This window comes from Ursus arctos, unplaced genomic scaffold (genome assembly GCF_023065955.2).
Source record: "Ursus arctos isolate Adak ecotype North America unplaced genomic scaffold, UrsArc2.0 scaffold_78, whole genome shotgun sequence".
NCBI lineage: Eukaryota > Metazoa > Chordata > Mammalia > Carnivora > Ursidae > Ursus > Ursus arctos.
The window spans coordinates 118,301-134,658 of record NW_026623098.1 but is presented as its reverse complement, the minus strand read 5'-3'; the positions used below and the strand labels follow the sequence as shown (position 1 = coordinate 134,658).

Genomic DNA, 16,358 nt, shown 5'->3' with positions numbered 1-16,358 from the left:
AGAGCTGATTCAATTCTTCAGATTTTGGAACTAAGACACATATGACTCGTTAAAGTTGCCTCAAGTAGAGCACATGGGAGAGTTTCTCTGTCTGTCACATCTGCCTACCCCTCACTTGCTGGCACCTTCATCGCAAGTTCATTTCATGAGAAATGACCATCACAAGGCACGATGCAGGGAAAATCTCCATTCAGTAGGGGTTTCCCATTGTCCCCACTGGAACTAGGTCAGGAATGACTCAGAAAAAGAAAGAAAAGCATAGGTGGGGGGAGAATTCCAGACATTGAGATCTTTGATTTACACTGGCTGAGTGACAAAGTAACCACCTTGGTAATAACTGAAGTTTACATTTTTCTGGGAGGCACAATGCAGGCATGAGATCAATCAGGAGGGAAGGTCTTTTGTGAACTTGGAGCTTAGTAGGTGGCTGACCTTGAGGCTGTCTTGTAAGTTTCTTCCAGGTGGCAAAATCTGTAGAGCGACAAATGATTTTCAGTAAGTTCCAGCCAGGTTGAGACCTTATGTCCTTACTGAGAGGACATCGGAGAGTTCTATACCCAATCCCCAAATTCTGCTTCTGTCCCCTAGGTAAGTCATGTGGCACTCCTGCAGAACCCTTAAATGGCAAAATGATCGTAAACGGAGACACCCAGTTTGGATCCACTGTTCATTACGCCTGTAATGAAGGGTGAGTTGGCCACAGCATCATTGGGGATGACAGTTCCAGAACTGTAGCACCAATCTCTAAACAAGAGTCTTAGAAAGTCTACCTGTCCATTTAAAACACAGCAGTATCATTTGTAAGCCGAGGTGGTGGCTTGAATCCAGGTATTTAATTACATTTGAAATGACTAAACAAAGATTTGAAAAATAGGGACAACCTGTATCCATGCTAGAAACTTAGGGGTGGGCAGGAAAGATGCCTATTGCACACCAGATTAGTGCACCTAAAACCCAGAGAAGCAGTCATGAAATGGGAAGGAACTGGTCTCTAAAGAAGCCAATGGAACAAACATGAGTGGATCCGTGCATATATTCTTCCCCCAAAGCAACAAGAGCTGGAGATGGTGGACTCAGAAGTGGGGAAGAATGAATTGTTTAGGATGATGGAGCCAATGTGATGGACAGGCAAATCTTGATTGTTATAGCCCCTCTCCAGAAATGTACCCAGTACAGAAATTTGCTGTGGGCATATTCTTGGTTTAAAGAAAGAACTAGGGAGACTCCTTTACCTTATACCTTAACTTCTGCGTTGTTTTCATTATTTCTAGCTTACTTAAAAGCCATATAAAATAAGTGATCATTAAAATGGGTGATAACAATACAGTGAACTTCAGTGTATACTCTATCCACTGTAAGAAACATTGCTAGTACGTTAGAAACCTCCTAGGTGCCTTTCCCAATTCCCATTCCTCCACCTCCGGAATCTCTCTGGAAATCACCATCCTGAATTCTGTGTCACTCACTCCCTTGCATTTGTTTTCCGTTTTCTCCCATACATAGGCCTGCTCAGTTTAGATTTAGCTTTACATATTTTGAGCTGTATATAAATGACATGATGTTAAATGCACTTCTCTGCAACTTGCTTTTCTACTGAATATTTTGATTCTGACAATTATACATGTGGTTCTGTAATTCATTTCCTTGAATGGATATGCCACAATTTATTTCTTCTTGGTTCTTATATTTGGATTATTTCTCATTTGTTTTTTTATTTTGTTTTGTTTTGCCTATCATAAGCATTCCCACAATAAGTATACATGTCTCCTAGCGCCCGTGTGAAAAAGTTGTCTAGGATAGTGGTTGTCATACTTATTTTGTTATGATCCACAACTAAGAAATAAATTCTCAGAATTAAATTCTGAGGTTAATCACTACCTTTATCTCCCTCCATGCAATACATGGATGTCGGAAAATTGTAACAAATTTGAATTTGCAAATATATCCAATAGTACATTGAATTGATGTAATCACATTTATTTACGAATTTGTGTAATAAATACAGGAAGCTAGAAGTTAAGGAAAAAATTTAAAGGGCTAGCATTTTAGTCAAATGACTCCATCTTGACCGAAAAAATGGAGAACACAAATTCTTATAAATCGGAATGGATGTAACCCAGTAGGATAAAGTTTTTAAGTATCATTTCCAACTGAACAAACAAATATAGAAAAATTAGTCCATGTAGGAGAAGGACAACTGCTGTCATTGTTATGTGTATATCTCTTTATACAAAAGGCTGTAAAATTGACACTAAGTCCTTGTCATCCAAAGTATGGCTCACAGACCAGCAAGGTCAGCATTGCCTGGGTGCTTAGTAGAAATGCAGAATCTTCACACCTACTGAATCTGAATTACGTTTTGACATGATACCCAGGTGATTTCGATGCACATAAAACTTTTAGGAAGGCCTGCCTTAAACTTTATGCTAATTTCTGTAAGATAGAGTTTCGGTGATTTTGTTTTTCAGTATTGGGGGTTTCTGTATCTCTCACTTTTTAATACAATGTATATGTACTAACTTTTGTAATCAGAGTTAAAGAACAATTACTAGGACTTCCAGTTCCAGGACAAGATGGGCAGACTCACCTTTCCCTGAGTCTCTCTCTACATGTAACTAAGTACCCTGGAAACTGCTCAACATGCAAGCATAAAAGGACTTGGAAAGGTGGAAAGAAGAGGGACTGGGGAACCACAGATCTTAAAGACTGACACCATAGTGAGGACCCTGAGTTTTCTTTTTATCTCTCAGACTGGGTGCTGGAAAGGAATACCACCCTGAATAGTCAACAGGCAGCGGAGAGAGAGGGAGAGTGAAGTCTGTTCTCTGGTCAAAGGAACAGGAAAAGGGAAGCTCAGTGAGGTTGTTGTGGGAAGACACATTGATGGATATAGTGGCCCAATCTGCCCACAAGAACAGCATAAGCAGAAATCAGGGATGGGGGTGGGTAGTCTATCACTCTCAAGTCCCACAGCAGGTCCCAGTCCACCAACAGTTGTATCAATGGGAAGACCTGGGCTTTAGTCCCAATGAGAATTTTGCCTCATGCCCCACACCAGCCAGCAGCACTGGGCCCTATTCTGAGACCAAGACTTTAAGCCGGCAGTAAGAGGACCCCTCCACTCATGCGACAGATGCGAGAAGGCCCAGCGTCCCAGCCCTCCACACAGCAGCAGAAGACAATCCAGGCCCAGCATCTCTTGACCCCACACCCATGGCAGGGAGCCACCAACCCAGCAGCAGAACGGAAACCATGTTCGTGGTTTCTGGATCCTCCATCCACTAGGAGAAAGCCTCCCAGGCCCGTGTCTCCTGATTCTCCACTCAGCAGCAAAATGCGGCCCAGATAGAAGCTTCCCTCCCCTGGTGGCAACAACACAAATGAAGGGGGACCTTCACCCTCCCCAGATAGCCAGAGAAGGCCAGAGAGCTTACTCTCCATCTAAGGTCCCAACATCTCCCATTCCTCCCCTACTGACAGCAGGCAGTTCAGAGAAGACCTCCAGTGTCCACAGGCAGCATCAGCAGGGACCCATGAGGAATGTAAGTGCAGCCGTGAGAAGGAAGCAGCAGAATAGCACTGCAAGACTGGAAAATTAAAGTCATTGGCACCAAAGCCCATGAAAGACGGCCAGAATCTACACAATGCCTTAAAGAGGTGGAGACACGCTAAAATAGATTCAGATAAGATCAAGCGTCTCTTAACATCATATCCAAAATGTTCAGGGTACAATAGAAAATCACGTGTCACTTCAAGAACCAGGAAAATCACATCTTCACTGAGAAAAGATAATCCACTGATGCCAGTACCAAGAGGAAGTAGACGCTGGAGCTCTCTAACGAAGATTTTAAGGCAGCCATCATAAAATCGCTTCAATAAGTAATTACAAATCCCCTCGAAAAAAAAATTCTTAGGGGCAACGAGAGAGAAAGGACATGCTGGTTATAGGGGAACACAATTTGAACGGCGGTGGGTTTATTTTCTGAAAATATGGAGACCAGAAGGAAGGGGCCCACCTAGTTCAAGAACTGAAAGAAAAGAACTTACTAACTGTGAATTCTGTCTCTGTAGAAATAGTAACTGCATACTTGGAAGAAATCCCAGTTGGTCATTGTATATGATCCTTTTTATATACTTCTGGACTTGATTTGCTATACTTTATTGACGATGTTTTTAGCATCTCTAATATATTAGCAAATCGAACCCAACAATGCATGAAAAGAATTGCATCCAATGACCACAGTGGAAATTACTCCAGGTAAGCAAGATGGATTCAACATTCAAAAATCAATCAACACGATCAACTCTATAAACAGACTAAAGAAGAAAATGTATGTGTTCCTATCAGTTGACTCAGAAAATGCAATTGGCAAAATCCAATACCAATTCATGATACAAACTCAAGCAAGTTAGGGATGGAATTGAAGAAGTCTGAAACCAAAGTGACAGCAGGTTGGCTCTTACTGGGAGCTCTGAGGAAGAATCCATTTCATGCTTTCCTCCTAGCTTCCGGTGGTTGCCAGCTGTCCTCTGCATCACTTGGCTACAAACACATCACTCGTATCTCTGCCTCTGTTCTCACGTGGCTTTGCCTCTCTATAGGTTAACACTGTCTTCCCTCTGTCTGTCTCCTTGTCCAAATGTCCTTCTTCTTCTGAAGACAACAGTCTTTGCATTAGGGCCCACACTAATCCAGTATGACCTCATATTAGCTGTTATATCTGCCAAGACCTTACTGCCAATAGAAGGGGGATTCTGGGGTTTCAGTGGAGGTACACTATGGAACCCCATATGGACATGATCAGACATTTCAGTGAAGAGAATATATCCATGGAAAGTAAATACATGAAAAGGTATTCAGCTTCATTAGCCATTAGGACAATGCAAATTAATACAACAATGGAACAACACTGCACACATATCTGAATGGTTAGAATACACCCTAGTGAAAACACCCAATGCTAGCATGGAGGTAGAGGGACTGGAGCACTCATTCACTGCTGATAGGAGTATAAAATCATAAACCCACTCCGGAAAACAGAAATGAGCTATCAGGCCATGGAAAGACATGGAGGAAACTTAAATGCATTTTACTAAGTGGAAGAATCCAATCTGAAAAGGCTAAATACTGTACGATTCCAGGAAAGTGGCATTCTGGAAAAGAAAATATGGCGTAAAAAGACTGATAGTTACCAGAGGTTGGGAGGGGGAAAAGAGGAATTGGCAGAGCTCAGAAGATGTTTGGGGCAGTGAAAGTTCTCTGTGTGATACTGTAAGGGTAGATACATGTCATTATATATTTGTCCAAACCCATAGAATGTACACCACCAAGAGTGAACCCTAATGTAAAGTATGGACCACAGGTGATAATGATGTGTCAATGTAGGTTCATCAATTGCAACCAACTCTACCACTCTGGTGGGGGATGTCGATAATGTGGGAAGGTATGCATGTGTAGGGAAAGGGAGTATATGGTAACTATTACTGGTCAATATTACCGTGAACCTAAAACCCCTCTTAAAAATAGTCTGTATAAACAATTGAATAGATGTAAGTACCCTCACACACACACACACACACACACACAAGTTAGTATAAACAAACCTGAGGACGTTTGAATAAAATTGGTGGATTATACCTATGTCAATATCCTGGTTTTAATATTCTACTATAGTTTTGCAAGACATTCTCAATGAGGGGAATTTAAATTTCCCAAGTTTTATGGCTCACGTTGAACAGTTTGTGGCATGCTAACTGAGAATGTCTGCCTTTAACATTTTCTTTTCTCTCTTTTTTTTAATTTTATCGTAATTTTTTATTATGTTATGTTAGTCACCATACAGTATATCCTTAGTTGTTGACGTAATGTTCCAATATTCGTTATTTGTGTATAACATCCAGTGCACCATGCAATATGTGCCCTCCTTAATATCCATCACCAGCCTATCCCAATACCCCATCCCCTCCCATCTGAAGCCCCCAGTTTGTTTCCCAGAGTCCACAGTCTCTCATGGTTCATTCCCCCTTCTGTTTGCTCCCCCTTTCTTCTTCCCTTTCTTCTCCTACCGATCTCCCTATTTCTTATGTTCCATAAGTGAGTGAAACCATATGATAATTGCCTTTCTGTGCTTGACTTATTTCACTTAGCATTATCTCCTCCAGTCCCGTCCCTGTTGCTGCAAATGTTGTGTAATCGTTCTTTCTGATGGCTGAGTAATATTCCATTCTATATATGGACCACATCTTCTTAATCCAGTCATCTGTTGAAGGGCATCTCGGCTCCTTCCACAATTTAGCTATTGTGGACAATCCTGCTATGAACATTGGGGTGCATATGGCCCTTCTCTTCACTACGTCTGTATCTTTAGGGTAAATACGCAGTAGTCCAATGGCTGGATCATAGGGTAGCTCAATTTTTAACTTTTTTAAGGGACCTCCACACTGTTTTCCAAAGTTGCTGTACCACCTTTTTTTCCCACCAACAGTGTAAGAGGGATCAATATGAAATCCGTGTTCACCTCTTTTGTTCTGCTCAGATTTCCTTTGGTTCTAGTGTGATGAGTCTTCAACACTTGAGGTTGAAACAAAAATGTAGCTTAAAGTAATAAAGAGGAGAGGGCCCATTTAGCTTAGAAGCCCTGAATAAAAAATTTAAGTCCAAATAAAGATCTACAATTTGGGAAAGGGAGAGTACTATGACAAATGGAAATTGTCCTTCCGATTTCTCCAAGATTGCAATCTCTTGTAAGCAGCAATTTGAGAAGGAGAATGAACAGGGAAAATAACATTCATTCTTCTTTCCCTCTAGATACCGACTTATTGGTAAGACCTCTATTGCATGCGTCATCTCAGACAACACTGTCGCCTGGGATAACGACCCACCGATTTGTGAGAGTGAGTTGAAATGCTCCTTCCGATTACCTTTACCAATAGATTCTAAGTTTCCCCCTAAAGTTATATAAATCTTAATTGAATTCCTTTTGTGCATTCTATCCCTCGATACCTACGGGGTTTCTGGCAACTCTTTCCTTATGTTGTGCCTTTTCTGAATCTGGGATTTAAATGCATAAAAGCCTTCAAGCTTTTGTTTCCCTTCAATTAATTTGGAGTAATGTTGATTGTGCTACCCCCAGTATAACAATCCTTCTGCTTGGCAAATTAGTCAAGATTTTTTAAAGTGATACTCTCCAAGGTTGGTGAAGCTGTGGATGAATCAACACTTTCACTTACTTAGAGTTCCACAAAACCTCTTGAAAGGCACCATGTACCATAAGCCTCAAATTGGGCATATATGTTGACCCACTTCTTACAATTTACACTTGGGAAATAAACACAGATTTTTATAAGGAGTTCATTATACACTTTTCATTGTTTCATTCTTTATAATAGCAAAATGTTAAAGTAACCTAAATGTTTCCAACTATGGTTTGGAAACCTTAGAAGGGAAGAGTCATGTTAAAAAATGACTATAGAGAATTGCTTAAGAAACATAAAATAGAGCCATGCAGAATTAGAAGAAATACATCCAGGGGCACCTGAGTGGCTCAGTCTGTTAAGTGTCTGACTCTTGATCTCAGCTCAGGTCTTGATCTCAAGGTTGTCAGTTTGAGCCCCATGTTGGGCTCCACACTGGGCTTGGAGCCTACTTAAGAAAAAAGAGAGGAGGAGGAGGGGAAGGAGGCAGAGGGGAAGGAGGAGGAGGGGAAAGGAAGAAGAAGAAGAAGAAGAAGAAGAAGGAGAAGAAGAAGAAGAAGAAGAAGAAGAAGAAGAAGAAGAAGGAGAAGAAGGCAAATGAAAATGAGTAGGGGAAAACTGTGCACACTATGGTGTAATAATATGATCTAAGAGCTATCTAAAATGAATGGAATGTGGATTATTTTAAATGCATATGCTCCTGAGGAGTAGGGTAAGTAGGAAAGGCAGAAGGCTTGCTATTACACCCATGGAAATCACAACTTGTAAAAATGTATCTACATATTAATAAAGATTAAAAACTAATAACAAATGTAAAATTGTTCTACTCATTGCGTTTCTCGGACTAAGTATTTTGATTCACCATTATTTAAGTTGCCATATCTTTTCCCAGCTATTCCTTGTGCGCCACCCCCAGCCATTGCCAATGGAAAATTCTTTAGCAGCGGCAGAGAATCGTTTCCATATGGAACCGTGGTGACCTATCGCTGCCATCCTGGACCGAGAGGGAAGAAGCTGTTTGAGCTTGTGGGCAGCTCCTCAATATATTGCACCAGCAAAGACAATCACGTTGGCATATGGAGCGGCCCTCCCCCTCGGTGCATCATACCCGATAAATGCACACCTCCAGACATCGAACATGCAATAAGGGTATCTGAGAACAAAACCTTATTTTCCTTACATGAAATCGTGAGGTTTACCTGTGAGCCCGGCTTTGTCCTGAAAGGACCGTCCAGCGTGCAATGCCAAGCCCAAAACAAATGGGGGCCAGAGCTGCCAAGCTGCTCTAGGGGTGAGTCTGACAGCGGCTATGAAGGCACGGACAAAGGGCATGGGTTGCAAGAGGATCAGGAGATCAGTGTTTGTTCTGGGAGAAGGATGCATGGTGATCCGTGCAAGTTAGTGCTGTGCGATGAAGCATGAAATTAAGAAAGTATGCGTGTGTGTGTGCGTTTGTGTGCTTATGGATACGTGCCTTCCCTTTGAAAGCAGGAGCTTCATCAATCGAAGAAGGAGACATTTGGGACTCTCGTATAGAGCAATCCTCAGGGCAAAATACCAGCTCCAGTATCGCTCAGCTATCCTGACACCTGAGGGGCACCTCCCAGTCAGCTGGGCAATAAGCACTTTAAATGCCTTAACTCACCTATTCGGCACAGCACTCCTTTCCAGTAAGGCTAATAATTCCATATTGACCAGCCAGCACTAGAGAAAGTGCCCCTGGGGTTCTGGTCATGCATCTGACCTTGTGCCCAGAAGAACGCAGTTTGAATAGTCTGCCTCTTACTAGCTGGGAGCACTTTGGCTGCCTCCCTTCTATATTCTTTTTTTTTTAATGTTTTTTTATGATATTATGTGAGTCACCATACAGTACATCCCCGGTTTCCAATGTACAGTTCGATGATTCATTAGTTGCGTATAACACCCAGTGCACCATGCAATACGTGCCCTCCTTACTACCCATCACTGGTCTATCCCATTCCCCCACACCCCTCCCCTCTGAGGCCCTCAGCTTGTTTCTCATAGTACAAAGATACAGTCATAGTGAAGAGAAGGGCCATATGCACCCCAATGTTCATAGCAGCATTGTCCAAAATAGCCAAAGCGTGGAAGGAACCGAGATGCCCTTCAACAGATGACTGGATTAAGAAGTTGTGGTCCATATATACAATGGAATATTACTCAGCTATCAGAAAGAACGAATTCTCAACATTTGCTGCAACATGGACGGCACTGGAGGAGATAATGCTAAGTGAAATAAGTCAAGCAGACAAAGACAATTATCATATGATTTCCCTTCTATATTGTGAACTTCCATAACAGTAAAAGGAGAGGGTAGGAGTATCATTTGATTTCCTTTGTTACACCTGAACCCTTTACTGATGAGTCTGTAATGCCTCGGAAAGGTTAGAATGTAGCAAAAGGCATTTCCGCATAACTGACTGGTACTGCGCCCCTGTTCTTTCCACAGTATGTCAGCCACCTCCAGAAATTCTGCATGGTAAGCACACCGCAGGCAACGAGGCCAACTTTTCCCCTGGGCAGGAAGTGTTCTACCGCTGTGAGCCCGGCTATGATCTCCAAGGGGCTGCTTCTCTGCGCTGTTCGCCCCAGGGAAACTGGAGCCCAGCAGCCCCGAGATGTGCAGGTGCCTACACCTTCATCTGTTTGCAGATCAATCCTTTTGGTCCTCACATGACAGTCTTACTTCTGTTTGTTGTTGTTGTTGTTGTTGTTTTCCTAGTGAAATCATGTGCCGACTTCCTGGAACAACTCCCTAACGGCCGTGTGCTCTTTCCACCTAATTTCCAGCTTGGGGCGAAAGTGTCCTTCGTTTGTGATGAGGGGTGAGTGCGACCTGGCAGAGAGACAGGGACTCAGTACTCGATGCTGCTATCCTGACACCGGGGACAAAGGGGGTCTAGCTAAAGAGCAAGCTGCCTAATGGAAAGAAGTACCAGAAAGGACTAATAGCTGACACAGTGACTGGGAAGTATGGTAGGATCCAGATAGAACCATGAACAGGTGCTTCAGAAGGGAAAATGGTAAATACACTGTTGACCAGCAGAAGTAGAACAACAGATCTTGAATATTTAGGGGAAACATTACATGTATGAATGAAAAGTAGTTTGTAGGCATGAAGGGATAAATATTGCAGAGCGGTGTTAAAAAGAAAGTTGGCATATCAAAGACAGTTATTTATAAGATAAGTAACATGCAAGGATTGTTTTGAGAAAATTTCAAACCAATCAATAGTGGAATTTGGAACAGGAACGAAAGAGTGAATAGGAGTGTTTTTCAATCTAATTATATGTCATCTGATTAGAATTAGGCCAAATTGAAGGAGCATGAACCTGACTGTCATATTTCAAGTAATATCACAAACTGGTTTTTTTTTATTATGTTCAAATGGCCTACATATAATACTTCATTAGTTTTTGGTGTAGTGTTCAACAATTCCTTAGTTGTGTATAACAGCCAGTTTTCATCACCACGCCTGCCCTCCTTAATACCCATCACCCTGTTACCCTATCCCCTCACCACCCTCCCTTCTGTAACCCACAGTTTGGTTCCCGGATTCCATGGTCTCTTATGGTTTGTCTCCCTCTCTGATTTCTTCACATTCAGTTTTCCCTCCCTTCCCCTGTGGGCCTCCACGCTATTCCTTATGTTCCACATATGAGTGAAAGCATATGATAATTGTCTTTCTCTGCTTCACTTATTTCACGTAGCATAATCCCCTCCAGTTCCTTCCACGTCGATGCAAATGGTAAGTATTCATCCTTTCTGATGGCTGAGTAATATTCAATTGTATATATGAACCACGTCTTCTTTATCCATTCATCTGTTGAACGGCATCTTGACTCCTTCCACAGTTTGGCTATTGTGGACAATGCTGCTATGAACACTGGGGTGCATGTGCCCCTTTTTTCACTACATCTGTATCTTTGGGGTAAATACCTAACAGTGCAATTGCTGGGTCATAGGGTAGCTCTATTTTTAACATCCTGAGGAAACTCCATCCTGTTTTCCAGAGTGGCTGTACCAGCCTGCATTCCCACCAACAGTGTGAGAGGGTTCCCCTTTCTCCACATCCTCGACAACACTTGTTGATTCCCATCTTGTTAATTTTGCCATTCTAACTGGTGTAAGGTAGTATTTCATTATGGTTTTGATTTGTATTTCCCTGATGGCTAGCAATGTTGAACATTCATTTTCTGTGTCTGTTAGCCATTTGTATGTCTTCTTTGGAGAAGTGTCTGTTCATGTCTTCTGCCCTTTGGTTGACTGGATTATTTGTTTTTTGGGTGTTGAGTTTGAGAAGTTCTTTATAAATCTTGGATACCAGCCCTTTATCCATAATGTCATTTGCAAATATCTTCTACCATCCCATGGGTTGCCTCTTGGTTTTGTTGATTGTTCCATTGCTGTGCAAAAGCTTTTTATCTTGATGAAGTCCCAAAAGTTCATTTTTCTTATGTTTCCTTTGCCTTTAGAGACATGTCTTGAAAGAAATTGCTGTGGCCGATGTTGAAGAGGTTACTGCCCATGTTCTCCTCTAGGATTTTGATGGATTCCTGTCTCACATTGAGGTCTTTCATACGTTTTGAGTTTATCTTTGTGTATGGTGTAAGGGAATGGTCCAGTTTCATTCTTCTGCATGTGGCTGTCCAATTTTCCCAGCACCATTTATTGAAGAGACTGTCTTTTTTCCATTGGATATTCTTTACTGATTTGTTGAAGATTAGTTGACCATAGAGTTGAGGGTCCATTCCTGGGGCCTCTATTCTGTTCCATTGACCTATGTGTCTGTTTTTATGCCAGTACCATGCTGTCTTGATGATCACAGCTTTGTAATATAGCTTGAAGTCAGGCATTGTGATGCCCCGAGCTTTGGTTTTCTTTTTCAACAATCTCCTGGCAATTCAGGGTCTTTTCTTGTCCATACAAATTTTAGGATTGTTTGTTTCAGTTCTGTGAAGTATGTTGATGGTATTTTGATAGCGATGGCATTGAAAGCATAGATCACTCTGGGCAGCATAGACATTTTACAATGTTTATTCTTCCAATCCATGAGCATGGAGTGTTTTTCCATCTCTTTGTGTCTTCTTCCTCAATTTCTTTCATTAAGTGTTCTGTAGTTTCTAGAGTATAGTTCCTTTGCCTCTTTGGTTAGGTTTATTCCTAGCTATCTTATGGTTTTTGTTATTATTGTAAATTGAATCAATTCCTTAATTTTTCTTTCTTCTTTCACATTCGAGTGTATAGAAAGGCAACTGATTTCTGTGCATTGATTTTGTGTCCTGCCAAATTGCTGAATAGTTGTATGAGTTCCTGTAATTTGGGCATGGAGTCTCTTGGGTTTTCCACATAATGTATCATGTCATCTGCAAAGAGAGGTAGTTTGACATCTTTGCCAATTTGAATGCCTTTCATTTCTTTTTGTTGTCTGATTGCTGAGGCTAGGACTTCCAGTACTATATTGGACAAAGTGGTGAGACTAGGCATCCCTGTCGTGTTCCTGACCTTAAGGGAAAAGCTCTCAATTTTTTCCCCATTGAGAATGATATTCACTGTGGGCTTTTCATGGATAGCTTTTATGATATTGAGGTATGTTCCCTCTATCCCTATATTTTGAAGAGTTTTAGTCAGGAAAGGATGCTGTATTTTGTCAAATACTTTTTCTGCATCAATTTGGAGGATCATATGGTTCTTGACTCTTCTTTTGTTAATGTGATCAATCACATTGACTGATTTGCAAATGTTGACCCACCCTTAATCCCAGGAATAAACCCCACCTGGTCCTGGTGAATAATCCTTTTAATGTACTGTTGGATCCTATTGGCTAGGATCTTGTTGAGTATTTTGGCATCCATGCTCCTCAGGGTTGTTGGTCTGTAATTCTCCTTTTTGATGGGGTCTTTGGTTTTGGGTTCAGGGGAATGCTGGCCTTATACAACACGTTTGGAAGTTTTCCTTCCGTTTCTACTTTTGCAACAGCTTCAGTAGAATAGGTATGATTTCTTCTTTAAATATTTGGTAGAATTCCCCTGGGAATCCATCTGGCCCTGGACTCTTCTTTTTTGGGAGGTTTTTGATTACTGTTTCAATTTCCTTGCTAGTTATTGGTCTGTTTAGATGGTCTATTTCTTCCTGTTTCAATCTTGATAGTTTATAAGTGTCCAGGAATGTATCTCTTTCTTCCAGATTGCCTAGTTTGTTGGCATGTAGCTGCTGGTAATAAGTTCTAATGGTTGTCTCTATTTCCTTGGTAGTGGTTGTGATTTCTCCCCTTTCATTCATGATTTTATTAACTTGGGTCCTTTCTCTTTTCTTTTGGATAAGTCTGGCCAGAGTTTTCTCTATCTTGTTAATTCTTTCGAAGAACAAGCTTCTAGTTTTGTTGATCTGTTCTGTTGTTCTTCTAGTTTCTAGTTTATTGACTTCTGCTCTAATCTTTATTATTTCTCTTCTCCTGCTTGGTTTAGGCTTTATGTGCTGTTCCTTCTGCAGATCCTTTAGGTGTAAGGTTAACTTTTGCATTTGGGATTTTTCTAATTTTTTGAGAGAGGCTTGCATGGCTAGATACTTCCCTCTGAGGACTGCCTTTGCAGTATCCTATAGGTTCTGAACCAATGTGTTTTCATTTTCATTGGTTTGCATGAATTGTTTAAGTTCCTCTTTAGTTTCCTGGTTGGTGCATACATTCCTTAGCAGGATGCTTTATAACCTCCAAGTGGTTGGGTTCCTTCCAAATTTTCCCTTGTGGTTGAGTTCCAGTTTCAATGCATTGTGATCTGAAAATATGCAGGGAATAATCTCAATCTTCTGGTACCAGTTGAGACCTGATTTGTGACCCAGTATGTGATCTACTCTGGAGAAAGTTCCATGTGCACTCGAGAAGAATGAGTATTCTGTTGTTTTAGGATGGAACGTTCTGTATATATCTACGAAGTCCATCTGGTCCAATGTGTCCTTCAAAGCTCTTGTTTCTTTGTTCATCTTCTGCTTAGATGATCTGTCTAATGCTGTGAGTGTTGATGTCTCCTACTATTAATATATTGTTATCAATATGATTCTTTACTTTGGTTAAAAGTTGGTTTATGTAGTTGGCTTCTCCCATGTTGGGGGCATGGATATTTAAAATTATTTAGTTTTCTTGTTGGATAGAATCTTTAGGTATGATATAGCATCCCTCTACATCTCTTACTACAGTCTTTGGTTTAAAATCTAATTTATCTGCTATAAGACTTGCTACCCCAGTTTTCTTTGGAGGTCTGTTGGCATGATAAATGATTCTCCATCCCCTCACTTTCAATCTGGAGGTGTCTTTAGGTTCAAAATGAGTCTCTTGTAGATAGCATATAGATGGGTCCTGCTTTTTTATCCAATCTGAAACCTTGTGCCTTTTCATGGGAACATTCAGCCCATTCACACTGAGAGTAACTACTGAGAGATATGAATTTAGTGCCATCGTATTGCCTGTAAAGTCCCTATTTCTATAGTTTGTCTCTGTTAATTTTTGGTCTATATTACTCTTGGGGGTCTTTCTTTTCTTTTTCTTTTTTTTTTTTTTTTTCATAGAATCTCCATGAATATTTCTTGCAGGACTGGCTTAGTGGTCACATAGTCTTTCAGTTTCTGCCAGTCCTGGAAGCTCTTTATCTATCCATCTGTTCTGAATGACAGCCTTGCTGGATAAAGTATTCTTGGCTACATGTTCTGCTCGTTTAGTACCCTGAATATATCTTGCCAGCCCTTTCTGGCTTGCCAGGTCTCTGTGGATAATTCTGATGTTATTCTGGCGTTCCTCCCTCCGTATGTAAGAAATCTCTTCCTCCTAACTCCTTTCAGGATAGCTTTCTTGGCTCTAAGATTTGCAAACTTCACTATAATATATTGGGGCATTGATCTATTTTTATGGATTTTGGAAGGGATCCTCTCTGCCTCTTGGACACTAATGCTTGTTTCCTTCCCCAGATTAGGGAAGTTTTCAGCTATGATTTCCTCAAATATACCTTCTAGTCTCTCTGTCTCCCCCTTCAAGGATCTCAATAATTCTTTTTTTTTTAAGATTTTATTTATTTATTTGACAGAGACAGCCAGCAAGAGAGGGAACACAAGCAGGGGGAGTGGGAGAGGAAGAAGCAGGCTCACAGCGGAGGAGCCTGATGTGGGGCTCGATCCCATAACGTTAGGATCACGCCCTGAGCCGAAGGCAGACGCTTAACGACTGCGCTACCCAGGTGCCCCAAGGATCTCAATAATTCTGACACTGGAACGTTTCATGGCATCATTGATCTCTCTAAGTCTATTCTCATGGGCTACTAGCTGCCTATCCCTATCTTCCTCAGCTTCCTTCCTTTCTATCAGCTTATCTTCTAGATCACTAATTTGTTCTTCCGCCTCATTTAGACTGACTATTAGAGTTTCCAGTTTAGACTGCATCTCATTCATAGAATTTTTAAGTTCAGCCTGAATAGAGCTCATTCCTGCCCTTAGAGATTCTATATTGTCACTAATGCTTTTCTCAAGCCTAGCTATTGACTTCATGATTGCTACCCTGAAGTCTATCTCTGACATCTTGCTTATATCCGTATCCATTAGATCTATGGCAGAGGACAATGTCTCTGGTTCTTTTCTTTGTTGGGAGTTCCTCCTCCTAGTCATTCTGTTGAGGGATGGTTGAGGGAATGTATAGAGTCCAAAATATCAACCAAGAGCCAAGCAAAATGCACCTTCGAAAAAATACAAAGTGGTCAAAAGCTATCACAGATCTGCCACCAAAGCCAAGATGATCCAAAACAATAAAAAAGAAAGAGAAAAGAATAGAAAAGAAAAGAGGGCGGAAAAGGGTGGTGGTGAGGGGCAGGGAGAGAGATTATAATCTCTCAGGGTGGACACAGCCGGGTGATCTGCCCATTCCTTCTTGATTTCTGGTCTGTGTATTAGAAGACACTATATCCCAAAATTGCAAAGAAATCAGAACTTACATATATATCAAGATAAAGTTGACTAGAGTGAAAAACAGGCTAGTCTGGGGCATAAATCTATAAAACATATATGTGAAAAAAATAAAAGTTAAGAAGGGACTTAAAAACATAGGTTGGGAAATAAGAATCTATTTGAAATGGGAGCAGTGTTACAAAGGAGAAAAAAGAATA

The 16,358-nt window shown here is 41.1% G+C and overlaps 1 protein-coding gene across 1 annotated transcript in view; it reads left to right on the top strand.

Moving 5' to 3' along the window:
* CR1 (complement C3b/C4b receptor 1 (Knops blood group)) overlaps positions 1-16,358 on the top strand; it is a 109,280-nt gene that overhangs the window by 9,460 nt on the left and 83,462 nt on the right. Inside the window, exons 3-7 of the mRNA XM_057308922.1 lie at positions 589-688; positions 6,809-6,894; positions 8,087-8,485; positions 9,665-9,841; positions 9,938-10,040. Coding sequence (XP_057164905.1) covers positions 589-688; positions 6,809-6,894; positions 8,087-8,485; positions 9,665-9,841; positions 9,938-10,040 — 865 coding nt within the window. The remainder of the gene's footprint in view (positions 1-588; positions 689-6,808; positions 6,895-8,086; positions 8,486-9,664; positions 9,842-9,937; positions 10,041-16,358) is intronic.